Below are 26,910 nucleotides of genomic sequence, written 5' to 3' on the forward strand. Positions count from 1 at the left end.
CTAGATTATTTTAGTGTAATAAATTTCAATAGAAGAGAAAAATAAATATATGCTTGTTGAAACACCGTTTAAGAATCATGTTGCATCTAGCCCTATTGGACTCTGTATTGTGCTTCCACACCATATGTATATTTGATTACCGTCGATTGAAGCTTGTTAACCGTTAACACGGCGTCAGAAACATGAAGTTTTCGTATGCTTATCAGTGTACTTTAAACTACGCGTGCCACCATGTAACGTGCGATAAAGAAGATATCTGTGTCGGGAAGAACTAAGCAAAAGAACGAAAACGAACCCGTGCCGTAACGATATGGAACACAGCACATTAAGCGCATCTATTTGGTACACTAGGAAATAATACTGTGTAACTTTCAATTCCGTCATCGCAGTTGTAAATCTCGACGCATATCAGCTAATGATGGCGACAAAATGTTACTGCATTATTCGTTATATTACGGCTACATCGCAATGAATTCGTATTATACTCTAGTGTACGTTACACATATTCCCATTCCAATACGCGAGAAATTTCACTAAACGGCAAATACGACAGATCGTGTATCGTGTTTGCGTATCGTAGGCAATTTGGGTTCGATTTTGTGTACTCCGTAAAATTTGAATAATCCTATTGGGAGTTAACTTCAAAGCGGTCGACTGAACAACGATTTCGAGAATCGATCTCTCGCTGGGGTGCCGCCAAGCAAGGTTTCGTGAATCGGTGCGCAACAGGATTCTGCGCACGTTCCGCGTGTTCAACCTAGAATTAGGCAAAGAGAAGAAAGAGAAAGAGCAGGGCAGTGGTCAGAGGGACTGCAGGAAAGGCAGGGCAGGGCAGGGCAAGGCAGGGCAAGGCAAGGCAAGGAAAGGCAAGGCAAGGAAAGGCAAGGAAAGGAAAGAAAAGGAAAGGGAAAGCTGGTCCTAGCAAAGCGAAACTTGCACGATACAGAGACGGAGACCGAAGTGTTCCGACGGTGACGGTGTACGCTGTACGGTACACAAATGTGCGTAGCATAACAAAGTTGTCAATTGTCGGTACATTAAGAGAGAATCGATAACTGTACGTGAAAGAGAAGACATAAAATCATAATCGGGCATGGAAATTGGCGAGCACGTTCGAATATCGAACACGATACAAGTGTGAAGGAATAGGTTAAACGTCTACCGTCCTAGTCCCAGTCGCAGTTTGAGTCAGAGACACAGGATAGAAGAGGGAGAGGGAGAGGTAGCGGTAGAGGGAGACGCGGACGCGGACACGCTTTGCTTTTCATAGTGGTGACGGGGACGACAAAAGGTGGAAAGCAAGAGACGAAGGCGGAATTAACGGTAGTGGCGGTAGTGGTAGTGCCGGTGGTGGTGGTGGCGACGATAGTAGTAGTAGTAGTAGTACGGGGAAGCAGGAGGTAGAGAAGGCTCGAGGAAGGCTCTGCCAGCCGCCGGAAGAGCATCGACGGCGACGGGGGCGGGGAAGCTGTCCACCAAACGGAACGACCGCTCGGTGATACGGACGGCGAGTCGAACAGTTTCCCAAACGGATACGAATATACCAACCATCAACGATAGTCGCCGATTTTCTGTCAGGTATGTTTCTCTGAGCGGTCGAGCAAACGATTTCTCCTCTGCGAAGTCGTTTTCAGATTCCCAAGCGCTCCTTAGGACGCGAATAAACGTTGTGACTACTAATAATTGACAGGAATGACGTAGCTTAAGGGGTGTGTCGCCGATTAGGTGGTAATCTTCGACAATTTTTTCGGTGTAGTTGATGGTTTTTGAATGGCGTTTCATCGTCGATCTTGACTATATCGTTTACTCTTTAACCGAGCATCTCGTAAAGCTATCGTAACGGTAATTATCGAGATACTCTTACGTTGCGATAGTTACGCCATCGAAAACCATCGTTCTCTACCGCCTGTATCGCCATTTGCATTGTTAAATCATTGACCTTATTTTCTTTCTAATTTTCGTCGAGAAGATGAAACCTCTATTGCCGCATTGCAGTGTACACGTAATACGACGTTTCTAGACGAAATTCAAGCAATTCTACCCTTTCTCGTTCTCATGGATTATAATCGGTTTCCGTTAAATCGAGCGCAGAAGCAGTGGTGACTGGTGCTACGAAACAGGACGAATTCTAATAATTCTATCGATTATTTTCTGATTCCGATTCGATTTATTTCTCCGTTACTCAACAAAAACACATTCTATCAGAAGGTCAACGACTGTTACAAGTAACAGACATCGAGGTTTCTTCAGGTGGATCACGTACGTTGATTTTTTCCTCTGCATACCCGATACGCGTTTAATCGATCCGTTAGGAACAAACAGGCTTTCGCGACAGTCATCGACATCGTCCAATTATTATGACATCTTCCAAACAAATTTTTCCCAAGTATCTTGGATTTGGCTGAATTCGATTTGAGCGATGCACGCAAGAAGAAGAAGAATAATAATATTCGAGGTACAGACGAAGCATGCCAAGGCATTGGCAAACTAAGATTTTACGGTGTGACATAAACTGTAAACTCAGTGAATTCGTAGATTCGACTACCGGTCATTTGGGCGTATTCACACGAATAATCTTATACTGTGTTCGTCTCGACGTCCTCATGATCATCGTAATCGATCGTAACATAGTAAATATTGATGTAACGTGGATGAAGCGAGATGCGATGGGGTGCAATGCAATTCGCGTGTTTCTGTCTCTTCGGTCAACGATAAATAACAGCGAAGAGTGGAAAATTTTCATGTTACCTTAATTTTTTTAGCCAAACGACGAATGTGCTAGCCTTGAAAAGAAAAAAGATCAGTAAATGGTACAAAGTACATTTTCCGATACTCCGATTGCATGCCTAATGTATTTTTTGGTCCAGCAATCTCAAGATCTCCCGCACGCAATCTATCATTTATGCTTTCGAAATAAATTGAGTTGCTTTCTCGGCAATGGCGTATTCTTTTTTGTGCATCGATTATTTTCATTTTTTTATTTTTATTGGATATTATATTTTGATTTTGCTTTATGAAACTTTTATTCGATTGACTGACCCAAATCTAATCAATCGTTCCTTGGATAGCAGCATCCGATGATAATTTCACTAGGTAAGACTCGTAGATTATTCTCCTAGTGTCTTGTTACGTAAAGTTGACTACATTTCGGCAGAATCTATGGGAACTTTGGTATGCAATGCTTTGTTTGATTCACCAAGATGGACACCTATAAAAATGGCACATGTGCCATTTTGATAGATGTATGTATGTAGACGCCCGCGCGCACGCACTACACGCACACGTGTGTTGCGTCGCGACATACGTAGATATGTGCCCACACAGCAGCGAATACGGCGTGACTGTGTTTGATCGGTCGAACTCGGTTTAGCATCCATTCAACGATAGTATGTAGAATAAGCTTCGCGTTTTAAGTTATGACATCATCGTGCCGAGGAACAGCGGACGCGTCGCATTAAGTATCTCGCGCGCGATACGTGTCCTATTCGGCCCGGTCCATTATCAACCTTTGCCGTTCCAACTCGTTACAAAATTTACTTGCCGTTACCGATATTCGATTGGTTCATAATTCTCAATCGCTTCAAAGGAAGCTCGAAACTCACGCTTTGTGGGGGCAGACGGACGTACAAACGATTATACGAGGTACCGGTTATAAATAAAGAACATTCAATTGAAGTTTGTCGTTAAATAACACTGATGAACATCAATTGACGGGCTTCAACTATTTAAGTTTTTAGTCACGGTTAATTGTACCTCTTAACCGTACGGTGAATTGTTGATTTCTCTAATACAGTGCCGGGTGCGAAGAATATCTCTGAGATGTATAATCGATTATACGCGATGAGTACGGTGTAGTGAATTCGGTCGAGATCGGGGCTATAGCGACACGATTCGAATCGTATACTTACACGGTTACAAAATCGGAACAGTTATATTGGATCAGATAAAAATACGTACCTATTAGTACAGCGGAAACTAACTTATCGATTTCGGTGAATTAACGTATCGCAATCGGTTTTCACGAAAGAAATATGACAACGAAAAGATAGATTGTACGCGAGATTAGGAACGTGGTGAAGGCAAACTAAAGACGAGATGTGGCTGCGGTATAAATAAACGCAGTAAGAATTTTCGAAGAACGAAAACGAAAATGTAAAAAAAGAAAGAAAATCAGGAAATAGAGAAGAAGAGTGACGCGATTTCAGCCGTTCTAGGGATTCCTGTCGTCAGTCACCCCTACTGTCTACGCATTCAACGCGCGTTACACTTGACTGTTGGCTGCGAGTTTATTGATCGTTTGCTGACTCCTAGTACCGGTTTTCTGACGTTCTTCACGTTCCGCCGATCGGCGAGTCACAATGTGCCGTGTACAATTTTGAATCTCTAAGCCATGAACAGGGCTCGATCTTTTCATTTATTTCTTTTTTTCCACTTTTTTCAACGATTTTGTTACCAATCGAATTTCGAATGTGTGTTGCAGGCATTTGTAAGTCGATCAGGTTTGCATTATTCATTCGGATCATAATGTCAAAGTAGACATTATTATGTCGACGTACATAGGTGGTGAAACAGCATTCGCGGCAGTAGCAACATTACTTGTAAGGAATCATTTCTGTTTTAGTCGGTATTCAGCAAAGGGGAAGGAAGAAGGAGACGGCGGCGGTGGCGGTGGTGGCTGCGGCGGCAGCGGCGGTGGCGGTGGTGGCGGTGGTGGCGGTAGAAGCAGAAACAGAAGTGGTGGCAGCGGTATTGGTTGAAAAGGTGGAACTGGAGGAGCAACAGGAAAAAGAAGCAATCGGATAGGACGTCAACGAAAAATAATACAAGTATAAAATATATATGTATATATATATATACTTATATAGCTTTGGGAAACAAGGAGAGATTGAATTTGTTGAGTAAATATTTACCAGCTGATCGAAGATGGCAGACACGAGCGAACAACAAACGTTGTCCGAGCCCCATACGAACGGAGTAATGGACGGTTTGACGGAAGAAGAGAAAAGTAAAATGAGGCCTGCTGATATCGACGCGGTAAAATACATTTGACATTATTTATTCTAGTTTGATATTCTGAATGAGGACGAGCCGTGCGGAAACTTGAACGTTGATCAATTTCTTTTGTAGGATATGAGAGAAATGGAAAGAAGGAAGAGAGTCGAGATGATGATGAATTCGAGACTTTTTCGGGAAGAGCTGGAACGTATTATCGAGACCCAAATGAAGGACGGTGCCGGACCATCTGGACTTTTACAGCAAATCTCGGACATGATGGGCGCGCAAGGTGCTCGATTTAATGGCAACGTATTTAAAAGTATGTTATTTTCGTTGTCAATCGAGAAAAAGGCAGTAAGCTATGGGTTATCGTTGCGGTGAGCAGATTAGCCAACATTCGTCGTTTGTTCACAGATTCGAATTGCGTGTTGCCCATTAACGATATACGCGGTGTTGAAAGTATGGGTTACGCGAAAGGCGAAAAATTGCTGCGCTGCAAGTTAGCAGCAGTGTTCAGATTGCTCGACCTTTATAGCTGGACTCAGGGCGTAGGTGGACAAATCACGGCTCGTCTAAATCAAGATCAAGAACACTTTCTAGTTAATCCGTACGGATTACTATACCACGAAATAACTGCCTCTAGTTTGGTTAAAGTCGATATGCAAGGGGCGATCGTGGAACAGGGAACGACCAATTTCGGAGTCCACGTGACAGGATTTCAGTTGCACTCTACGATTCATGCTGCCAGACCTGACATCAAGTGCATCGTTCACATCACTACTCCGTCCGTTACCGCTGTAAGCTAACAACTTATCATTTACGTGAGGATCGTATTTTCTCGGGCAATGTATACGTATATTCTTACCATACGACTAACTGCGACCGTTTTAAAAACATTTTACAGATTTCATCTTTAAAGTGTGGTTTGTTACCCATCGGACAAGAGAGTATAGTAATAGGGGAAGTCAGCACACATCAGTATATAGGTGGATCTTTCGAACCGGAGGAAAAGGAAAAAATCGCCAGAAATCTTGGCCCAGTGAACAAAGTGATGTTGTTGACGAATCGCGGGGCTCTCTGTTGCGGAGAAACTGTCGAGGAAGCCTTCTTTAACGTATATAATACGGTATTAGCTTGCGAAACGCAACTGAAATTGATGCCTGCAGGACTTGATAATCTAAATCTCATCTCCGAAGAATCAAAGAAAGCTATATTTGAGGCCTCTAGGAAACCACCAACTCCCCAGCAAACGGTATCGATTCCCGAGGGCCCAGCTATAGCTGAAAAAATCGAGAAACGTTGGCGAATTGGTGGATCAGAATTCGAGGCGCTTATGAGGATGCTTGATAACGCTGTAAGCATTCTTGCAACAATTTCTTTCCTTTCTTCTTGTACCTTATCTCTTCTTCTCTTTTTTGCTTCTCTCTCCACTGCCTCCGCTCTCTATTCTTTTCTGCCTTTTCTCTTTTTCCTTCCACTTATCTTAATTTTGATTTCTTATAGGGATTTCGTACAGGATATATGTATAGAAACCCATTGGTGAAAGGGGAACCTCCACGGCGTCGGAACGACGTCGAAGTACCACCGGCAGTTTCATCCTTGGGATATTTGCTCGAAGAGGAAGAACTGTACAAACAAGGGTAAATATAAAAGAAAGTTCTGATCTCGAGAGTGTGAACGTGCAATTAGGAGTCATCAAACACTCTAGTCGATTATTGAATCGTTTATTTTTCATGTTCACAGACTTTGGAAAGGTGGTCGGAAAGGGACGGACAGATCGCGTTGGTTGAATTCACCAAATGTGTATCAGAAGGTTGAAATACTGGAGACCGGAACTCCCGATCCGAAAAAGATCACAAAGGTAGAGGTTATCACTTTTGAAAATAAAACCGAATAGATGCAGACATCTTTGCTTACGGAAGAACATGTATAATAATACTAAGAAATATCAGGTGTAATTCAGGAGAAATGTTACCGATAGAATTGATCGAAAAATCCAAATTATATTATGAAACAAAGAGTACATATTATCGAAAAGCGTCAGTATCAACGTTCGTAAATATTTCCAGTGCACGTATTCTTATATTTGTAATTTTGTAGGAACTATTGCTCGCTATTCGTTTAAAAGAAAAGAAACCGTGCGTCCAACCATTTGTATCGCATTTCGTTACCGATAAACATGAAAGGTTTTCTTTCGCTTTTCAGTAACACGTGCAAGTTGCATTTTTGAATGAACGAACGAACCAATACCTTAATGTTATTTTTCTCTTTTTTAAGAAAATTACTCTAACATTAGGAACAATTTAAACGCTTTTACTGTGTATAACAATAACTATATCATATTGTCGGTCTGATTACCACAAGTGAATTGTGCAATGAAAAATCTTTCTATTCTGTTATATACATTCCATTTTATGCTCATTCAGTAGAGAATACATTGCGGGCATATAAGTCTACAAATAGAAATAGGGCGTGCTTGATAAAAAGCAAGAGGAATATGAAAATTGAGAGAAAGGACGAGAGAGAGAGAGAGAGATATGGGAAGAGTGAGCGAGTGTAGAGAGCAGCAAGAGGAAGAACAACCCAAACATAATTTATGATATAAGAATCACCTAAATGGTTCTGGATAAATTCCTTCTACCGAGCCGTAAATAGTTTGACGTTTGGTCCGTATTAAAACGATCGTCACCGTTAATAAACTTTATTGGATTTCTCTATTGTAGCTTCTTGATATATTCAAATAAATATATGTCTACTGTTCATCGTGTATAGGTAATAATTTCTTAGAAAAAGAAAACGGACCTTTTCGTGCCGCGACTGTGTAATAGCATGTTAGTCATAAACTAGACAGGAAAAATATGCTGGAGAAAATAGAACATTGCGGTTGTTTGGTCAGTCTTGACAGTCAGATTTCACGACTGACAAAATTGTAGGCATTTTGGTTTGTCGATTTTGCGTGTTTACAATGTAAAACATTGATCCGTACCGATTCGAGGCTGTGTATGAATGTGTGCCTGTCAGTCGTGTCGTCGAAGCGATGAATGTTCGATTCTTCGCCCCACTGCATTTACAAAACCAGATCGATCGACCGGGTAAATGGAGAAAAAGGAAACTCATAATAGAAAAGTATTCGTGATCGATACACGCGGATGTGTTTACACAACAGATCGAAGCTGTTAACGAGCCGAAGAACTCGAACTATCGAATTCGATGGGCGAACGATACTAAAGATTACAGCATCTGTTCTCATAACGTAATATAATATAATGTACTACATATGCTGTAGTATATTGTACTGTACTGTACTGTACTGTACTATATTATACTATGCTATGCTATGATATGATGTAATATTGTGGTTTGCAATGATACACGGCGACCTTATCGATTCAACAGGCACACATACCGTATGCAGACAACGCGAGAGACACTTAACGGTGCTGTATCGTATGTTAAATTATTGGCGGTGGTCGACTAACGTTCTGGTTTTGTGTGCAGTGGGTATCAGACGGCTCACCGACCCATAGCAGTACACCGGTCAAGATCGAGAATGCTCTTCAATTTGTACCGAAAAACACCAATCCAAAGGAGTTTAAGCAAATACAACAACAGGTAAGTGTTTTAATGCGTAAGTATTCGTTGTTTCCAAGTAGTTTTGCAAAATATATGCAACGTGTGTAAAAGTACTCCTAGAAGAAGATGAATTAAGCTCTTGTTCGTTGTGTCCTGACTAAAGTTTTCCGTTCCCTCTAGATTAAAGATTATCGGAGAGCGGATAAAATATCGGCCGGACCGCAATCTCATATATTGGAAGGCGTTACATGGGAAGAAGCTAAGAAGATGCAGGTAATATTCTGTAGAGGTCGAAATAGTGATTATTTCAGTCAGTCAGAGCAAAATATTATCGTTAATAGTTCCATTTCTCATAAAGATAAACGAGTGATATAGACCTTTCCGTTTTCTTTTCTTTTCTTTTTGTTCAAAGGATGCCACGATTAGCGGAACAGGCGAACAAGTAGTTTTGGTAGGGGCAGCCAGTAAAGGTATTATTCAACGAGGCTTTCAACACAATGCGATGGTCTACAAGACTCCGTATGCTAAAAATCCTTTCGATGCCATTACGGACCAAGAATTGGATCAATATAAGAAAGAAGTTGAACGTAAACAGAAAGGAGATCCATGTGAGTGAGAACGTGCGGTTGCACATCGAGTAGCACGGAATTCGTTTGACTTAGAAGTACTGCATACATACTATGATGATTTTCTCGATACAGACGACGAGTCGCAATCGGAATCAGAGGCCCTGTCGTCGTTTAACGTTAGCCGCGCTACACACGAATCGAGCACTGCGAAAAGTCCGATCCAGTCGCCAGTTTCTGTAACTTCGGAAACTGAAGAAGAAAGTAGAGATGGTAAATAATATTGTGGAATATTTATACATGTTTACTCGATTCAGTTCTGTTCGTCATGAAGCCAGTCATTGATCGTCAACGTATAATTGTTTCATTTTGATTGGTAGAACCACGAGTGCTCCGGATAGAAACGAAACAAGTGCCTGCTCCGAGTCAGCCAGAAGTTGTCCTCAGCGATGGTAAGTCGATTAAGGCTTGCTAGTACGATCTACGTGTCGACGCAAAAGCGTTTTCCTCTTTTCAAGTAGCATTCTCGCTATCGCGTTAACACGTAACATTTCCGAGGGTCGGGTAAATCATGGAGAAAAAACGAATAGTATGAAAAGCCTTGGATCGTTCGCAATGCCTTTTTACTTTAATCGTCTTTTATCTCTGCTCCTGTCTCTTTATTTTTGTTCATTTGTTTCTATCGACGACGTTCGCTGACATTTACTCTTTGGTGTAAAGTGAACATTTCAAGGCTGTTTATATTAAATTTTTAGCAATCGAAAAACAAATCTAAGATCCATTTCTCTACCTACGCATTATCAGTATTACTTTTTATTTATGATCACTAACGCTTGCACCATGCATGACCATAAATTCGCATATCCGCATGTTTTTTATTGTCATTAACCGTTTTGTTTTTTCTTTCTCTCAATTTCTGTTTTGTCTTTTGCGCACACAAATAACGCCACTTATTGTATCGTATGGCATCCTATCGTATCACAAAGTATTGTATTCACGCTTATAAATGCCAATTATGTTCGTCAATCCTTTAAAAAAAATATCCTGACATATCATCGAGTCAAGAAAAAGGAGGAAATCTAAAAAATACGGATTTCCGATCATAACAGTGTGGCTGTGAAAACGCTTATTATATACATATAATAATTTATCGAAACGCGTTACTTTTTCTTTACATGTGTGATGTACATAGGTTCCCCGCGAATACGTCGAGTTTCAGGTACACTGGTGTGAGCATCTGTGATCATAACACGTATCTTCTGTCTCCAAGAGAAAGAAGGTGATCAAACGGGTTAAATATTTCCATACGAAAGTGGTGTTCTTGGACAATGTGGTTGCAGATCGTGATTCATGGAGCAAGTATTGCAGCGAAAGTGAAAATGGCCAAGAGATCAAGAACGAAAATTACATCGATAAGAAAGATTGTACCTACCAAGTTTGTAATCAACACGGTCACGGACACGGATACAAACCTCGATTAGAGATAGCTAGAAGCGGTATAATCGCGAAGCGTATGACCCCCACAATAATATCGTACGCTCCAAAAGCAGTATTCCGAAAAATTAACACCTTGGATGACTCGCTGTTTGGACCTTGTTATTCGAAAAGGAATAAGAAGATGAAGAAGAGAAATAAGAAGGGGAGGGTAAAGATGCAGGCGGGTGAAATTTTGTGGAATGGGCGAAGAGAAAGAGTTGATGAAACAGTATTGGAGATAATTGAAAAAAACGACGAGAACGTAGCAATGAATTACAAACCGGTACAAGTAAACGTTGCGGAAAGTACTACAGAAATTATGAGCGATAACGATACAGACGGACGTTTAAAGGAAACTGGATTAAATGGTTTTCTACGATCGGCTGTTGAAATTTCTACCAAGTACAATTTGAATACCTCTGATATGACATTACTATACAGTTTGACGCCGTCCATAGACTCTGACTGTCCGGATAATATAGATTTGGAAACAAGCAATCATTATCTACGTTACAATCATCGCGTTGGATCGAACCAGGAGAAACAGGAATACCATAATGTTGAGAACTGCCCTGATTTGATGTGGTCTGACGATTTTTCCGATGATAACGAAAAATATCAACTTCTGGAAAGCGATTGTGTTTTTAAGTTCGCTGGAAAGAATAATTACTTGCTTAAGAGCGAAGACACCGAAATTTATTCTCACGAAAGATCCGTTATACCGAAATTATCTGGTTTGTCGGTTTTCGATTTACTTGAAACTAATGCTAATGATTTTCAAAATGACATTAGCGTTAGTGCGAACGAAATCATCGCCGAGCTCGATGCAAACGATATTTATGCGAGCATCTCTTGCCTCGTTGCAGAATTATTCGAGACAGTTTGCATTCTTTGTGGCGAACGATCTATCGATCAGAGCGATCCATCAGATATGTCCACAACCACGTCCACGATCGCATCTACCTTCGTTTGCACCTCCACCCCTACTTCTACATTTTCACCCTCATTTTCTAGACGTCGCTCATCCTCGACCTTTTTATCCGCTGTGAAAAACGAAATCTACCATTCCACGAAAAAGGATGCCAAAATACATCAGCAGAATTCGTGGATCGAGAATGACAACGAAAACAGGCCACTTTCAGTTGTGCGCGAAATCGTTCATCATATTATCGATACAAACAATCAAGTTGAACAAAATTTCGAGAATACTGCAACAATACTTGAAACAACGGTAGCTGATTGGTCTTTTAAAAAAACTAAAAATAATGTAAATATGGGTCTTCTCGAAGCTGACAGTACTAGAAATATCAGTAGCGTTCAAAGCCCATTCGCCGCTAATTTCGTTACCTCGATTGAAATGGATGAAGAAAACAACGAATCAATGGACTCACCCGATGTCGTTTTCGAATTTCACACCATAGCGAGAAGAAATTTGGAGGAGGAACAGATTGAATTGAATTTTCGAGTTGAATCGAATCATGATGATCGGGACACTCTGGATGGTTAACAAACTATGAATCTTGGATACACTTGTATACGATGAAAGCGACAACAATTTCGAAAAATTCGTGGTTCACGATGGGACGATCGATATCAATCGGCATCATATTGATGAACAAAACGATTGATTGTTCGAAAGTCGAAAAGGAGCGATTCGCCGATAACAATTGTACGCGTTGCAGGAGCAAAGAAGCTTTAAATGGATCTTCTAGATTGGATCATCGGAGCTATACTTTTCATCGAGCGTGATCATTCGTTTGCTTTTTCAGTTTATTTTTCACTCATTTTCTTTGTTTACATGTATTTTAAGTTTTCGAATTTATTAGAAAATCGGATGTTACGAATGTACGCTACCGGTAGTGTAGGCTTCTTGGTGAAAGCGTATACTTGCAAGTTCAATGTATACACATTACGCATCTAACTCTTGACATCAGGTCGACCGACAGTACATTTCGCAGAATGTTGTTGTTTTTTCTGTTCTTTTTTTCATTTAAGTTTCACATTTTTTGTTGGCTGTCGTGTTTTGTATTTGCTTTATACATCGGACGTGTTTATTTCGAGTTTGTTGACAAATAAATTTCTTTCATGAAACAGAAGTTTTCGTGTTTCTGACATCGAGTAGTGAATCGCTTGGAAATTATTTGGGAATTACTTGTGAATCTGTTCGTTCGTACCTTCGTGCTTACATTCATTCACACGTATCGAGTCGTTTGATATAAATATGTAGGTACCCAACGGTATATGATTTCCTTACTCGAGGTAAGCATTTTGATTTCGGCGATTCCTTACGTTTACCATGCTTTGCAACTTTGGTTAATATGCACTATACGTCGTTGGATAAAAGAAACTAACAACTAGTATTAGTTTTGGATTTGCGGCAGACATTGTGCGTACAAACGCATCGCTTTGACTCTCTGATGCGTAACTTTATACTTTATGTTGCAGGAGAAAATACTGTAAACGGCGATCACTCGGATGCACATCACAGTACATTTTCGCAAAGTAGTAAAGAGGTTTGTTGCCCGTATTTTCGTAGATTTACACATTCCATGTTGTTCTCAAGCTTTCGGCAAAGCAAGTTAACTCAATGCCACGGAAGCAATGTTTCCGCAATCATTGTTACTCTGTTTATTTTACATAAAAATTACACGTACACATGTTCCATATTGAACGTTATCGTTTACCATTTTAGCGTTGCTTTGAAAGATTTAGTTATACTTGGGAAAGTTCGAGAACATTTAAAATGTGTTTGAAGACGATATCGAAACACCATCGTTCCACCACCAACACTACATATACATTTACATATTCTCGAAAAGTTTATTCATTGGAAAGTTTCTTCACCGATGTTCCTTATTTCGTGACTTTATAACTTAAAGTTGAACAAGTATTTTCCAACTCATGCATAAATAGTGTTACAAACGGCTTTTGAACAAGCTAGTTTGTCGATAATGTTCGCTTGCACGGAGTGGGTGGCCAGGGGCGGTTGGGGGGGGGGGGGCGTTTTCTTTACTTTTTTTCTGAGTCAAACACGTAAAGCGAATATTGCGTGGAGCGGATAGAGATGACCTCAGGTCAGGATTGCGTGAAAATACACGGAGTGGGAAGGAAAAGCATGTAGCCATGTATTAGCAAAAATTGGCTGTTTGCATGTGCATGCAAAAAAGGTTTATGGTTACGGTTGGGACCTTCCGTGTTAAGGGTTCCGTGTCGCAGGATGTGAGCGTTAGCGAGGAATCGCCAAAGAAGGAAAAGAAGAAGAAGAAAGGCCTCAGGACACCGTCATTCCTAAAGAAGAAGAAAGAAAAGAAGAAGCCAGTCGAGGCGTAGGTAGTCCTAATTTCGGTACGTACATGCAAATCGCCATGTCAAGAATAACTTGTTATATCCACGAGTGATCAATCGGTCGATCCTTTATTTCGATCCTGAATCTTGTATTATATCGAGCAACTGAGGATTTCTACAATAATTCCTCGATATAGAGATCGCAAGACGGCGAGACTGTCTACTTTTAACTGTTCCGAGTTAGTTGGATATTCGTTGACTCGCGGCCATTACCGTTCATGCCTATATTTTGGAATTACCGAGAAGACGCGCAATGTAAATCAAGGTAGGCAGGAGGTTTCTACACGTCTCTGCATACTTTTTATCTTAGCGTAGACGAGCTGGCGCTACTGTAATTCGCATAGATGCAGTAAAATTAGAACGCGTTTTTACATACTTAGACGCCAGTTAGAGATTGTCATGTTTGCTGCAACGGTATGAATCGTATTTTTACTCACGGCCGTTCTACGTCTTACCTTTTATCAAATTTGTCTGCTGTTTGTCATCCATATATTCAGTCGCGACGCATTCGAATGTATCGAATCGCATACTGCGATCACGTTTTCCCTCGTATCCACCTTTCCATCTTCGCCAATCGTTTGATTTTCCATTTTTCTTTCTATTCGCAGACACTGCCACGAACAAAAGCTTATTACAAATAAATAAATAAATAAAGGAAGAAAGAAAGAACGAAAACCAACAAACAAACACAAATGAATGGAATCGAATAATGCTGACAACGCGAGACAGAAGAGTCGACGAACGCAATGCGAAACGAGAGTGCGTATCCAGAAGACGAATAAATATAGAAAATAGAAAATAGAAAATAGAAGATCGGAAGTAAAACTAATTGTGCAACAATCACAGCATCTTTCCAGGACTCAAGACTGCCATCGCATTACGTCTATGATAAGGAACTATATTGTATTGTTAATGTTTTTACGTTTTTAATTTGTTAAGGCGTCACGCTGATGTATTTAATCCGCTATTTAATTTCGCCTTCCCAGCCCCCGTTTGTGTAATGCAATAAAACAAAATTACATCTAAAATTCACAAAACAACCACAGAAATATAATTTTCAAGAAAGTGATGATATGTTTGTTGCGTAAATTTGTCGACAAAATTGATGAACGTTACGTCAATATATATATGCAACGATACATGCATGCCACATGAATTATGAATCTTCGAGTTTTATTAATTAGATAATGATTGGGGCGATTTCAAATTACACAGAATAATAGATTGTTGTATCCTCAACCTTTTTGTATTGTGCTATACCGTTCGCGTTGATGTTTTCTAATGTTTGTAATTTATTCGTCTACAGCTTGACCCAATTCTGGATTGCAATGAAAAGAGGGGGAGAGAGGGAGAACGTGTGCGTGTCGCGCTCTGTATGCATTTTGGACAATAGGAAAGAAGAAGAAGTGAAAGTGTATCAATATTCTTCATTCGGATCTGCTTCGACATCGATCGAATCTAGCCCAACTTCTTCGTAATCCTTCTCGAGCGCTGCGAGATCTTCGCGAGCCTCAGAAAATTCGCCTTCTTCCATTCCTTCGCCAACGTACCAATGAACGAAAGCTCTCTTGGCGTACATGAGATCGAACTTGTGATCCAATCGCGCCCAAGCTTCAGCGATAGCCGTAGTATTGGCTAGCATGCAAACTGCTCGCTGTACTTTGGCCAAATCACCGCCAGGAACAACCGTCGGTGGTTGATAATTGATTCCAACCTTGAAACCAGTCGGACACCAATCGACAAACTGTATCGTACGTTTGGTCTTGATGGCAGCAATAGCCGCGTTTACGTCTTTTGGAACAACATCTCCTCTGTAGAGCATACAGCAGGCCATGTATTTACCGTGTCTGGGATCGCACTTGACCATTTGATTCGCAGGTTCGAAACAAGCATTAGTAATTTCTGCTACCGAAAGTTGCTCATGATAGGCTTTCTCGGCTGATATTACGGGGGCATAAGTGACCAATGGGAAATGAATTCTTGGATAGGGAACCAAATTGGTTTGGAACTCTGTTAAATCAACGTTCAATGCACCGTCGAATCGCAACGAAGCTGTTATAGAGGACACAATTTGCCCTATTAATCTGTTCAAGTTCGTATAAGTAGGTCTTTCGATGTCAAGATTGCGCCGACAAATGTCGTATATGGCTTCGTTGTCTACCATGAAAGCGCAGTCCGAATGTTCGAGGGTCGTGTGAGTGGTGAGAATAGAATTATAAGGTTCGACGACCGCTGTGGAAATTCGCGGTGCCGGATAAATCGCAAATTCCAATTTCGATTTCTTTCCGTACTCTACGGAAAGACGTTCCATCAAGAGAGAAGCAAAACCTGAGCCAGTGCCGCCTCCGAACGAATGAAAAATCAAAAATCCTTGCAATCCGGTACACTGATCCGCTAACTTGCGGACTCGATCAATTACTAAGTCGACGATCTCTTTGCCAACCGTGTAATGGCCACGGGCGTAATTGTTTGCTGCATCTTCTTTGCCAGTGATTAATTGCTCTGGATGAAATAGTTGTCGATACGCTCCCGATCGCACTTCATCTGCAAACACAATCATCATATTTCGTTGTTCCCATTTTTTTATATCTTTTTTGTTCGTTTTCTCTTTTCTTTATTCGTCTGTCTTCCTTTCCCTAATTTTCTTTCGTGTGTTCTTCCTTACCGACCACCGTAGGCTCTAGATCGACAAATACTGCCCGAGGTACGTGTTTTCCAGCACTAGTTTCGCTGAAGAAAGTACTGAAACTATCATCTCCAAACATTTTATCCGTCGGCATTTGTCCATCCGGATGTATGCCGTGTTCCAAACAATAAAGTTCCCAACAAGCGTTTCCAATTTGCACACCAGCTTGGCCGACGTGAATGGATATACACTCGCGCTGAAACAAAAAAACTTGTTTTATGTCGCGCGCTCCACAAATTTTCCCTTTCCTTACTTTTTCTACGGTTTTCGTACTTCCCGGTCGTCGATACTAACAGATACTATTACAATGAAAAAACAACTTTTACATGGAAAACCTGACGTACTACCTAAAATCAAATCGTTTGCTCGAACCTAATTTTGACATTCAACGTATCATTGAATTTTTTCGGTCAAGCGTTGCCATCATAATTTGACGGATCTACACCGTTAACGCAACAGTTTCATCTTACCATTTCGAAAAGATAGTTCCCTGAATGATTAACAAAAATCACCGATCCGTTAAGCACCAACTACAAACGCGTTTCTAGAAAAACGTGACGCCGTTTCTCTGAACGATGGATACTGATGACGCGAGTACGGTCGACAGTCGCTTATATCCTCGCGTTCGCGTCGTCTCAAAATTATCTCGTAATCGTTGCAAGCAATCATCTTGTTAAGAATTGTGTGGTTTCCCCAGCGAGTTCACAGTCGATTGATTATCGAATCGAACGTGTCTGCCACACTATACGCGTTTCGTTTTATCGTTAAATGATTCTAGCATTCGTTTTGGGATATTTAGAATAGGTTCTGAACGCTAGAACCATATCGGCAAACCCTTCGTCGAACGGTTACGTCGCAGGTAATTTCAGATTCGCATTTAATAAACAGATATAAATAGCGTATTAGCCACTACTTCGACCCGAACCTACTATAAGTATACTGGTCGACCAAGCTGTGCAAAGCTGATCTAACAAACGATTCATGATGCAAATTCCTCTGTTCTATTTCTATTCGAGTGTACGCGTGTGCGTCTCGGTCTCCGTTTACTACGTACACGCATGCATATTATGAATGTGATACATGATATATTTATACGTCATGTATATGCACACGTTATAGAATACATGTATACATTTTTATTATCCTTCGGAATTGTTTGCTTGAATTTTCTCCAATTGTCTTGATTTTATTACGTTAATTGCGTTCGTAAAAATCTGTCGGCTAGAGTATAAATAAATATTTGAAACTAGTCGATTATCTAAGCACAGACATATGATCCGTACGCGTACTCTAACGCTAACGGTTTGCGTTTGTAAAAGCTGCCCCTTTGTTCCTATTTATTTCTGGTACATGAGTTTCATAGCGTATCGTCTGCGATGGTATGTAGAGTTACCGTGAATTACTGTTAGATGTCACCATCAATGTTCGTCATGTGGCGGCTACCTCCTTATTATTTGAAGTTTCTTTAAAAATCGAATTTCGCGCCGCGTGCCTCTGATGGCGCGCCACTCGCTATTTTCCCTCTTTTTTTACTATAGGGGCAGCATTGTTTACGAATCAATTGCCTAGCAATTAGAGCAAAGAAAATTTCTATGTTAACCCTCTCTAACGGATTGAGCTGCGGCCTGGAGGTGTCCAGGTGTAGTACACATTTTTGTATCGTCTTCTTCACTCCACCAGTCTCTATTCTGTATGCGTGTAGTCTGCACTCTCTAGGAATACGGATCCTACATCTCAGGCTTTCAAACTGTGCTGAACTCGACTGAATTGTACGTATGTAACAGATAATATCGACATTTTAGAGATTTATTGCACTTTTGTGAAATGTAAAATCTAAATTCCGTTTGGTGTCCCGTGTCCACGAATGTCCGTTAAAGTAAAGATAACTCGTATAAAAAATATCAACTATACAAATTTCACGAGTCTGATAAGGTACAGCATCCCTAAAACGTAAACATAACCTTCCTTGTAAAATGTATCTATGTATTACTATTTTCAGTGGTGCTATTTGGAGATACAATTCCATTTACGATTAGAGATATTGCAGGAATACAGCAAAACTTACATCGTGGAAACTGCCTTTTACTTTAACAGTTCGGTTGGCCGTAGCCACCTAGAGTTTCGTATAATGGGACGTAGTCGTACACCTTCTCCATCGAGGAGAAGAGATCGATCACGAGAACGAGATCGTGAAAGAGAACGCGATAGAGATCGAAGAAGAAGACGTTCCCGTGAAAGAAGAAGAAGGTACTCGCGTCTACTTGAATTCGATAAGCATCTGCGGTGCCTAAAAGGTTCTGTCACAAATGGAAAATCATTCTAGATCTGTAGAACGAGAAAGGGCGAAATCGAGAGATAGAGAAAGAGATCGTGATCGTGATCGAGAGAGGCATAGGCGTTCGTACAGTAGATCCAGATCGAGAGATAGAGATAGACCAAAACCTAAACAAAAAGTTAACACGGCAGAACGACCCATCATCACAGGTATAGTTGTTCAAAGCTTGTAATAATGAATACTACGGTTTGTTGTAATACAAATTATTTTATTAACGTTTGCTATTGATGTTCCATAGAAGCCGATCTTCAAGGGAAAACTCCCGAAGAACAAGAAATGATGAGAATAATGGGTTTTTGTGGTTTTGATACTACAAAGGGTAAGAAGGTCGAAGGCAACGACATGGGCGCCGTTCATGTTATTTTAAAAAGAAAATACAGACAATATATGAACAGGAAAGGAGGATTCAATAGACCATTGGACTTTGTTGCATAGAGAACTTAATGCGTGTATATAAGTTCACCACAGGAGCAAAAACGGCTGAAATAAAAAGATTACCTTCCTGAAGCATTTATCTTGAAAAAGTACAAATTTTGAAAAATAACTAACAAAGGTAATTTATTAAGAAGAGCAGGCTTCAAGCTTCGCTTCTTGGGCGTTTATTCGAAGGTGTCGCGTAATTGGAAGTACTGACTGACGTTTCGTCCACATTGGAATTATAGTTTTCGCTTTCCCTATCTTCTGAGGTTGACGATGAAAGCTATTAAAAATAGAAAAAATTAATATTAGAAAAACCTTTTGCATACTTCGTTAACAAAAACGTAATCGATTGAGACTATTACCAGGCTCGTGTCCATTTTTTCAAGACCTTCTACTAATTGTGGGTTTTTGATTCTGAAGTCTCGTGTCACACTGTGTTTCATATGATTCTCCAAAGGTATCTGCCAAAAAAATAAACAGAGAGCAATTCAAATTTCGTATGGAGTATCAGCCAAATGACGAACGTTTTATATTACTTTATCGATATGTCTGTAATGGTACTCACGCCTGTTCTTTTACCAAGTAACAATACTTCTTTGTTGAATTGCTCAATCTCGTAAACGACGCGTGGTATTACTTTCGTTTCGCGTAAAATTTTGTTTCTTCGTGTTTGAGAGTCAACCTTTGAATTCAATTTGTTTTGATTTTCCTGTAATATAAGGTTGCAAATGAAAGCGCCACTCGGTCATCGATTACAACAAAAACATAGATTATGCTGAGAACAATTTTGTATACCTCGAGGTACGTCACCAAATTGTAAAAGGCAGATTTTAACGGCTTTCCAGCTAACTTTATCACCTGAATGAACCTGTAATGATACATTGCATCGAGTGCTATAAAAATTACGATAATAGATCGCTGATTTCTTACCATGAAAAATATCTAATATAATTCAAATACGCGTGGTTCGTTACCTACTTGACTGTTTGGAATGCCGCATTCTGTCCGTTTGATTTGGCATAAAAATATTTTGTAAGGTTCCCCAGCAGATGATACAAGCATTGTAAATTTTTGAACGTGATATCAGTACATGAGCCTGGTTCTATCGATGTGTTTGCCAGTGTATAAAGTACTTGTGTAAGATAGGACAACTGTTTACACAAACTTCGTTCCTTTTCTCTTAAATTATTGTTAGCTGTTTCGATACCAAAGTTGACATTTTTATTAAATACAAATTCCCGATTATTATTATTATTATTATTACTAACGAATTGAAATTGCTACATACAGACTTCGTCGATTGTTCCAGATGCTCGAACTATGGCATCTTCTGCTTTCAAGCGCAGCAACAGCCAAGAAGCGTTATTCAATTTCTCTTTTATGCAATCATTCACCATGGTATAAATCGGCTCGAATGTTTCTTCGCGAAAAATCGCGTATTCTTTGTTCGACGTTAGTTGATTCTGCATTCGTGAAAGCAAACGTAAGTGTTAACCAGCCACGAGAACGAAAATATCAAATCAAATACCAAACAAAAAGAAATATTAAAAGTATTCGTGTGATAGCTTACACCATCGATTGTGCCAACTTTTTCACATAGGTTTAAGCAGATTTCATTCAATGTCTCTCCGTACTCTTGTGTATATTCTTCTAAACGTAAGAGAAACTGAACAATAGTAGCAACAATAGTGTCTTCGAGTTCGTTTGTTTGCACCAACTTCTTAATGCATTCGAATATCTTTTCCAGAATATTAAAAAGCAATAAATATTACTTAATAAATTAAAAAAAACGGTATGTATTCGGTATTGAATTATTGCGCAGTTAATTGACCTACCAACCTTTTCACCATTGCATTCAACAAAATTAATTTTGTATGCAAACTGTTTCATAATTTGCAACAACAAACTGGGTATTTTCTTCTTTACGTTAATATCTGTCCCGTCACTAAACGATTCTACGAAATAATCGTTCAATGAGAATATCACTTCCTGCAGTTGCAAATTAATGTCTGTCGAAGCGGAATTATATTTCGATCGTACTTTAACGAAAAACAAACTTATATTTATTAATGAACACAACATTAGAATTATTGCTTGCAAGCTTTGATGCGAGATTACCTACATATTCTCTTGAGAAATCGTGGCAATTCCGATGAAAATGTCGTACACATAGAACGACAAATTTCGTTGAAACATTGCAAAGCTAATATTGTTATCTGTTCATCATGTTCAGTTACATTACCCAAATTTATGAAAAAATATTCGTGTAGTAGCCTGAATATGAAATGAGGAACACGATATTTGTGAAATATTTTTTTCGGTGAATATCGAAACACATGCACTTTTCACATATCCTTTTACTTACCCACCGATGTCAATGTAAACGTCTATGTACAAATTCGGTTGCTGTTGAGATGTATCAGTGATTAGTGAATTTGGTCTTTGCAAAAGTTGCTCGCATGTTTGGAGTATATAACAACAAAATTTACGATTTTCACAAAGTTTAACAATTTCTGTTTGAGTCGAAGAAGATCGCCTGTTCCTATGAAAACCACACGTACGTACAAATATGATGTCTAATAAAACATATTTTATTAAAATGAGAATACACTTACGAGCATAAGAGAGATAAAGATTGACGTATCGTATCCAAATCCATAATAGTCATCGGTATTTTAACATGAGGGAACTTGACGGATTTTCTCGTCACGTGACTTGTATTTTTATTCTTCTTAGCCTTACCACTATCTGCTTTCTTCGTTTTTATAGATTGCTGCTGTTGATAATATCACAAGGAATACATAACAAGAAAGAATAATCTTGTATAATATGTAAAATTGCACACTACCATTTTAATTAAATCTATCGACCGCGCATATCCCTCAAATAAATTCTCGATACTACCACAAATTGTTGAACTTTCTTTCGAAAACCATTGCCCTATTCGAAATGCAATTAAAGCTTCATATATAGTAATTGCCATATTGAGGTTCGTCAACTTGATTTTGGATTTTACAGAGTCCTCGGAAAAATCTATCTCACGCTCCTAAACAAATCATAGATAGACAAAAATAAGTGTCTCTGTGCACAACAAACTTGAAGAACAAGAATTTATTACCAGGTTCAAATGTTCTAAATCAGTTGAGGCCATATGTGTGCACAACAACTCTAGAATATCGTGCCACTTGCTAGATGTATTTGATATCTGCGAAAACATTCGAAGATATATTTTTTGTATCACAAATATTAACTCCGCTATAGGTTCTTTCAAAACTACTTCTGTTCCCTGAACATCAAAGCATAATTCAAATTTGATGGGTGGTAAGATATTGTCTTTTTCCAGATAAAGATTTAAATGCGAAACTAGCATATTCAGTACGATTTCTGTTATTTCAGAATTTTTTGCGGAAGCACCGTAAAAACCTAAAAAATTTACATACATATGTAAGAGTATCGTTCGAAAGTTCCGTGTACGTAGAATGTAAAAAATGTACGGGAAATCTGTTTTACAAACCTTTGTATAAGTGCAATCTAACTTCAAACTCGTAAGTAAAGCTCTTTTTCAATATATCCAATATTTCGTAACACAAAGTTTTGTCAGCTTCGATGGTTGACTTTTCCCGTTGTGTACTGTGTTCCACAGTTACCTATTAAAAAAATAATACGACCAATATTATCGCGACATTGGCGGTATCAAAATTTGTTGTATTTTATCTGACCGTGAATATACTTGAGTCAATGTCGATGTGGAACATGAGCTAACAGCATGCACAGAAGAGTTACAGCGTTGGCTCAGCCTAAAGTTGGCCAAAGAATGCATTTTCGAATATTTTAACATTTCAAGAAATCCAGTAACTGCCATTTGACGTTTCACTATACCCTTCCTATAAAGACCTTTACGTAAAGTCAGAAGAAGATTTTCCCGTATATTGGGTGACACATTCATCAACGGGAGAATTGCAAACAAAACTTGATCAGCTACAACAATTGGTAGGAACAACAGCCGTTCTAGGAGAGTCATAATCCAAATTTGATGATCCAGAACTATCATCGTTAATTCGCCGCATGCATACTTTAAACAATCTAGAATGTGTACAGCTCTTGATTGAAGATTTGCAAGAATATTATATTTATCGATTCTCAATTTCCCTACAGTATAAATACTTTGTCACCTGTATAGTGTATCGTTGGTGTTCCACCCACCACTATTTTATCAATCAATTCCTGCAAGACGGTAGCTACTGTTTCGTGTCGCTTTTTAATTATTTCTCGAACAATCTCGGCTCCTGTGTTCCACAAGACCGACGTATTATGTTTAAACTTTTGGCTTGTACTCATTAAAGCGAATGCTAGTTGCACGAGACCTTTCAATACCATATGACGATCCTTGTTACTGTAAATACAAGGCAACACATAAAATGGTATACATAGAAGAAATTGTAATACCCTACCTGGTGTCTATGATTCGTCGAACAATACCAATTACATTTAACTCAGAGGGCAAAAGTTGTCTCAGCCAAGCACTAGTCTGCCTTTTTTCTTTCTCCAGAAAATCGTTGATTAGAGCCAATTTCAATATTTCAAAAATCTATCAAATGCATCTTTTATCAGTAAAATAGAACAGATCTTACTAGTTCTTAAGTGAAATAGATAAAACATTTATTCTATGAGAACGTTAATACCTGATCTGTGTATATACCAGACACAGACATTAATACAGCAAGCATAAACGGCTGTAAGATATATTCTGATGCTTGACACGCAGATTTAAGACAGCGAATAAAGTCTTTCAGACTTTCATGGTTCAATTGTACAGCTTGATACACATAGTACAGTACCGTGCTTTCTATATCTACAAGTTCTTTGACGCCAACAATGCCTGTATAAGATAGTTGGATACAGAATAAGTTACAACACGCTTTATGCTTAATGTTGTAAAATCCAGAAATTACAAACCGATACTTTCCATGCTGTCCTGATCATCTATGGAAATTGCTTTCGTATAAGAAGACCCAAAATATTTACACAGTGTGTCAAAGAAGTAATGATTATCGCGATCTTTACACAATTTTAAAGCTTGATAAACAAAAGGTGGCACTTGATTCAATGATAAATCAGGTAGAGCTCGACACAATGCTCTGATAACTATTCGACGATCTTGTTTATCCAATGCCATGTCCCTTTGGAAAAATATTCTCTGATACAATAATATAGTATAATAGAGATTGTACCTTACGATGGTGTTATAACAAAAAATCATTTACCCAAACATTTTAGCTAATAAAGGTAAATGGTTGGTATTCCATTGGTAATCACATATTGTTTTAACAATCAATGATTTGTACTCATTCCCAGAGACTTCCATATCCATGTGGACAACATGCTTCTCATTTTCCAATGCTTCGAGCAGTGCAGGTAACAAGTCCTTCCAACTAGTACAAAAGCATGGTAAAAAGAAATTTGTAAGCGCATAAAAATGGTAAAAAATATTGTGATAATTCATATACAATTACCATAGCAGCTCGTTGTGCCTGTTATTGTGGTCGCGAATACCGACCACACAAACATCGACAAGTTTAACAATATTGTGCTTCGAATGCTTTGGAAGATCGAAAATTATTCGATTAACGATCGCATCTGCATGTACACTGGTAATTTTAGTTTTCTCTAAAATATGTAACATGGATTCGATCAATTTACGCCGTTTCGATTGATAAACTTCTGAGTCAGGTAACGCTTGTAATATATCGTCGAATATTTTCGGTGCATCTGTTTTACAAACGCTGTTGTGTAATATTTTTGCGAGCTACTTAAACAATAATAATTTTACTGAAAACAACTGTCATCGATGAATTAATAACAAATTATTATACACAATACCGTTACCTCTTCTATATTCAAATCTTGAATAAATGCGCGCAATTCCATTTGCTTATCAAGATCTCGTAAATTTTGGAATTGTTCATACATATTTATTCGGTCTGAACGACTTAACTAATTCGAACAGTTTCTTAGTATGTATTATTTCAAAAGTATGTTTAATTTCTGAAAAATACTCTCCCACGGGCATCATAGATATACCACAGCGAGGGTCAATACAGAAATTTTATTTTCTTTGACCACATTGACTGACGATTCACTGACCCATTACTGTATACGTATGTATATGTATATTGTGTATATGCGTGTGGCAGTAAAAATCTCTACCATGTCCTCTACGCTACGTTCCCCATAGTCCTTGTCCTACGTGCACAACGTAGGGTGATGCCGGTTGATAACATAGCCAGTATAGTACTTGTTACATCCTATTTTGCGTTTTGTCATTTGATTTTCTTTTACGTTATCGACACAGTAGTTTCTCCTGAACAATTCCGTATCCCCGATTTAGTATTGTTTATTGTTTTCTTATATCCTCATTCTATCATAATTACCCTTATCGCTTCAACTGACAGTAATGCTGACAAGCTTAACCCAGCATTACAGCGTTCTGTAAAATTCTTGGAGTGATGAAGGTTTTAATAGAATGAATAGTTTTAGGTCACCCTGTATTTTATATATGTGTGGTACAACAATTGTATAATTTATAATTCGTGTACGCGTGGGCGTCTCTTTTAGAGAAAAAATATAGCTACGTTCGATGTCCGTACAGCACCAATTGGAATAGTGGCAAAATGCTGAAACTGTTAGCCAAATTAGCGATAGTCGATTTTGGCTAACAGTTTGAGCATTTTGTCACTGCACCAATTGGCGCTGCACAAACACCAAATTAAACTTTACCTTTTCTACAGTAGAGAAGTCCCCAGTTACGAATACAATTGTGGCAACATTAGGATATAAAAAAATTAAACCAGAGCACAGAACTGTACAGGAGAATTTATTACATCGACATCACGCAAGAAAACTAAAAAAATAGCAACGCATAATAGGATTAGTTAACACAATAATTAACTGAACTTAAAAGTGCGTTTTGACGCTATTTTAGCTATTTTTATTCTTCGTGATCAGTTAAGTCGTGCCGGTATTTACATTGTGCCTTATGGCAAAAGCAGTAAGGATTATCCATTGTCTCCACTGTTAAAATTAAGTAAAACTATTTGAGTCTGTCCTGAATTATATCTATTACTTCAGAATATTTTTCAAACCCTTGAATTGTTAAGAGATCTATTCTTCACGCAGAGGTTGAATCGTTGAACCGCTTGTTGTTATTGGGATTACAATGCCCGTCAGCAACTGGTTTTTGAGAAATAATTGTCAATAATTTCCGAGATATTCCCTTTTTAGCAAACGCTGTATTGAAAAACAATAAATAGTCTTTTATGAAACTGATGCAGCAAATTTTCCTGAACATCTCTCTACCTATATAGTATTCTTCGAATCTCTTGGAATTACTATACATAAACGTATATACATATCCTGGTCGAAGCGAAAAGAGCATGCCAGATAATCGAAATTCTATTATATCTATTATACATGTACATGTCAAAATTAAGTACTAGTTCATTTAATATAATTAA

At 38.9% G+C, this 26,910-nt stretch overlaps 4 protein-coding genes across 15 annotated transcripts; 2 read left to right on the plus strand and 2 right to left on the minus strand.

The window, feature by feature from the left end:
- The first annotated feature begins 763 nt into the window (after nucleotides 1-763).
- Nucleotides 764-14,983, plus strand: Hts (adducin 1-like protein hts). Of its 5 annotated transcripts, XR_013495422.1 has the most exons (17): nucleotides 764-1,578; nucleotides 4,622-4,826; nucleotides 4,914-5,034; nucleotides 5,128-5,314; nucleotides 5,410-5,792; nucleotides 5,900-6,349; nucleotides 6,499-6,635; nucleotides 6,739-6,856; nucleotides 8,494-8,607; nucleotides 8,749-8,841; nucleotides 8,981-9,176; nucleotides 9,270-9,407; nucleotides 9,515-9,586; nucleotides 13,056-13,123; nucleotides 13,812-13,955; nucleotides 14,093-14,220; nucleotides 14,564-14,983. XR_013495422.1 is itself a non-coding variant. In XM_078197302.1 (16 exons), exons 3-15 carry the CDS (start codon nucleotides 4,924-4,926, stop codon nucleotides 13,938-13,940), a joined length of 2,181 nt encoding a protein of 726 aa, XP_078053428.1. In that variant the 5' UTR covers nucleotides 764-1,578; nucleotides 4,622-4,826; nucleotides 4,914-4,923; the 3' UTR covers nucleotides 13,941-13,955; nucleotides 14,564-14,983. The 5 variants fall into 5 exon arrangements, 3 of the variants coding, with proteins under 3 accessions (XP_078053428.1, XP_078053427.1, XP_078053429.1); XM_078197302.1 differs by lacking the exon at nucleotides 14,093-14,220 and having other exon boundaries at nucleotides 13,827-13,955; XR_013495423.1 differs by lacking the exons at nucleotides 13,812-13,955; nucleotides 14,093-14,220 and having other exon boundaries at nucleotides 765-1,578; nucleotides 14,564-14,714; nucleotides 14,802-14,983.
- LOC144478926 (tubulin alpha chain, testis-specific) lies at nucleotides 14,983-17,624 on the minus strand. 3 transcript variants are annotated; one of them, XM_078197306.1, is made up of 3 exons: nucleotides 17,571-17,624; nucleotides 16,621-16,837; nucleotides 14,983-16,499 (listed from the first exon to the last, which is right to left on the minus strand). In XM_078197306.1, the coding sequence occupies exons 1-3, from the start codon at nucleotides 17,622-17,624 to the stop codon at nucleotides 15,373-15,375; spliced, it is 1,398 nt and encodes a 465-aa protein (XP_078053432.1). In that variant the 3' UTR covers nucleotides 14,983-15,372. The 3 variants fall into 3 exon arrangements, with proteins under 3 accessions (XP_078053432.1, XP_078053430.1, XP_078053431.1); XM_078197304.1 differs by lacking the exon at nucleotides 17,571-17,624 and adding an exon at nucleotides 17,112-17,253; XM_078197305.1 differs by lacking the exon at nucleotides 17,571-17,624 and adding an exon at nucleotides 16,895-16,919.
- Ytr (U4/U6.U5 small nuclear ribonucleoprotein 27 kDa protein yantar) lies at nucleotides 17,414-19,968 on the plus strand. 4 transcript variants are annotated; one of them, XM_078197307.1, is made up of 5 exons: nucleotides 17,414-17,500; nucleotides 18,180-18,410; nucleotides 18,641-18,888; nucleotides 18,965-19,125; nucleotides 19,215-19,454. In XM_078197307.1, the coding sequence occupies exons 3-5, from the start codon at nucleotides 18,770-18,772 to the stop codon at nucleotides 19,409-19,411; spliced, it is 477 nt and encodes a 158-aa protein (XP_078053433.1). In that variant the 5' UTR covers nucleotides 17,414-17,500; nucleotides 18,180-18,410; nucleotides 18,641-18,769; the 3' UTR covers nucleotides 19,412-19,454. The 4 variants fall into 4 exon arrangements, with proteins under 4 accessions (XP_078053433.1, XP_078053437.1, XP_078053435.1 ...); XM_078197311.1 differs by lacking the exon at nucleotides 17,414-17,500 and having other exon boundaries at nucleotides 17,588-18,410; nucleotides 19,215-19,968; XM_078197309.1 differs by lacking the exon at nucleotides 17,414-17,500 and having other exon boundaries at nucleotides 17,588-18,573.
- On the minus strand, nucleotides 19,471-26,054 carry Fanci (Fanconi anemia complementation group I). Of its 3 annotated transcripts, none has more exons than XM_078197300.1 (22): nucleotides 25,283-26,054; nucleotides 24,910-25,202; nucleotides 24,661-24,828; nucleotides 24,353-24,576; nucleotides 24,079-24,275; nucleotides 23,848-23,984; nucleotides 23,569-23,789; nucleotides 23,127-23,479; nucleotides 22,911-23,043; nucleotides 22,515-22,819; nucleotides 22,245-22,442; nucleotides 22,012-22,169; nucleotides 21,762-21,938; nucleotides 21,519-21,670; nucleotides 21,236-21,435; nucleotides 20,967-21,134; nucleotides 20,685-20,859; nucleotides 20,375-20,591; nucleotides 20,192-20,264; nucleotides 19,962-20,105; nucleotides 19,759-19,857; nucleotides 19,471-19,676 (listed from the first exon to the last, which is right to left on the minus strand). In XM_078197300.1, the coding sequence occupies exons 1-22, from the start codon at nucleotides 25,364-25,366 to the stop codon at nucleotides 19,554-19,556; spliced, it is 3,999 nt and encodes a 1,332-aa protein (XP_078053426.1). In that variant the 5' UTR covers nucleotides 25,367-26,054; the 3' UTR covers nucleotides 19,471-19,553. The 3 variants fall into 3 exon arrangements, 2 of the variants coding, with proteins under 2 accessions (XP_078053426.1, XP_078053425.1); XM_078197299.1 differs by having other exon boundaries at nucleotides 22,012-22,172; XR_013495420.1 differs by lacking the exons at nucleotides 19,471-19,676; nucleotides 19,759-19,857 and having other exon boundaries at nucleotides 20,053-20,105; nucleotides 20,371-20,591; nucleotides 22,012-22,172.
- Between the last annotated feature and the right edge of the window lie 856 nt (nucleotides 26,055-26,910).

This window comes from Augochlora pura, chromosome 3 (genome assembly GCF_028453695.1).
Source record: "Augochlora pura isolate Apur16 chromosome 3, APUR_v2.2.1, whole genome shotgun sequence".
Lineage (NCBI taxonomy): Eukaryota > Metazoa > Arthropoda > Insecta > Hymenoptera > Halictidae > Augochlora > Augochlora pura.

What these genes read in the sequence shown, in the direction of transcription:
- Ytr (XM_078197307.1), top strand. Translation starts at nt 18,770, where the DNA reads ATGGGACGTAGTCGTACACCTTCTCCATCGAGGAGAAGAGATCGATCA. An exon ending in TCCCGTGAAAGAAGAAGAAG is followed by an intron (nt 18,889 to 18,964) that starts GTACTCGCGTCT and finishes AAATCATTCTAG; the next exon opens with ATCTGTAGAACGAGAAAGGG. An exon ending in AGAACGACCCATCATCACAG is followed by an intron (nt 19,126 to 19,214) that starts GTATAGTTGTTC and finishes GATGTTCCATAG; the next exon opens with AAGCCGATCTTCAAGGGAAA.
- LOC144478926 (XM_078197306.1), bottom strand. Translation starts at nt 17,624, where the DNA reads ATGAATCGTTTGTTAGATCAGCTTTGCACAGCTTGGTCGACCAGTATA. An exon ending in GGTCGACCAGTATACTTATA is followed by an intron (nt 16,838 to 17,570) that starts GTAGGTTCGGGT and finishes TTTTTGTTTCAG; the next exon opens with CGCGAGTGTATATCCATTCA. An exon ending in TCTAGAGCCTACGGTGGTCG is followed by an intron (nt 16,500 to 16,620) that starts GTAAGGAAGAAC and finishes TTGTGTTTGCAG; the next exon opens with ATGAAGTGCGATCGGGAGCG.
- Hts (XM_078197301.1), top strand. Translation starts at nt 4,924, where the DNA reads ATGGCAGACACGAGCGAACAACAAACGTTGTCCGAGCCCCATACGAAC. An exon ending in CTACTCCGTCCGTTACCGCT is followed by an intron (nt 5,793 to 5,899) that starts GTAAGCTAACAA and finishes AACATTTTACAG; the next exon opens with ATTTCATCTTTAAAGTGTGG. An exon ending in AGAAGTTGTCCTCAGCGATG is followed by an intron (nt 9,587 to 13,055) that starts GTAAGTCGATTA and finishes TTTATGTTGCAG; the next exon opens with GAGAAAATACTGTAAACGGC.
- Fanci (XM_078197299.1), bottom strand. Translation starts at nt 25,366, where the DNA reads ATGTATGAACAATTCCAAAATTTACGAGATCTTGATAAGCAAATGGAA. An exon ending in TAGATTGCACTTATACAAAG is followed by an intron (nt 22,820 to 22,910) that starts GTTTGTAAAACA and finishes TAAATTTTTTAG; the next exon opens with GTTTTTACGGTGCTTCCGCA. An exon ending in TTGAATGCAATGGTGAAAAG is followed by an intron (nt 21,135 to 21,235) that starts GTTGGTAGGTCA and finishes ATTCTGGAAAAG; the next exon opens with ATATTCGAATGCATTAAGAA.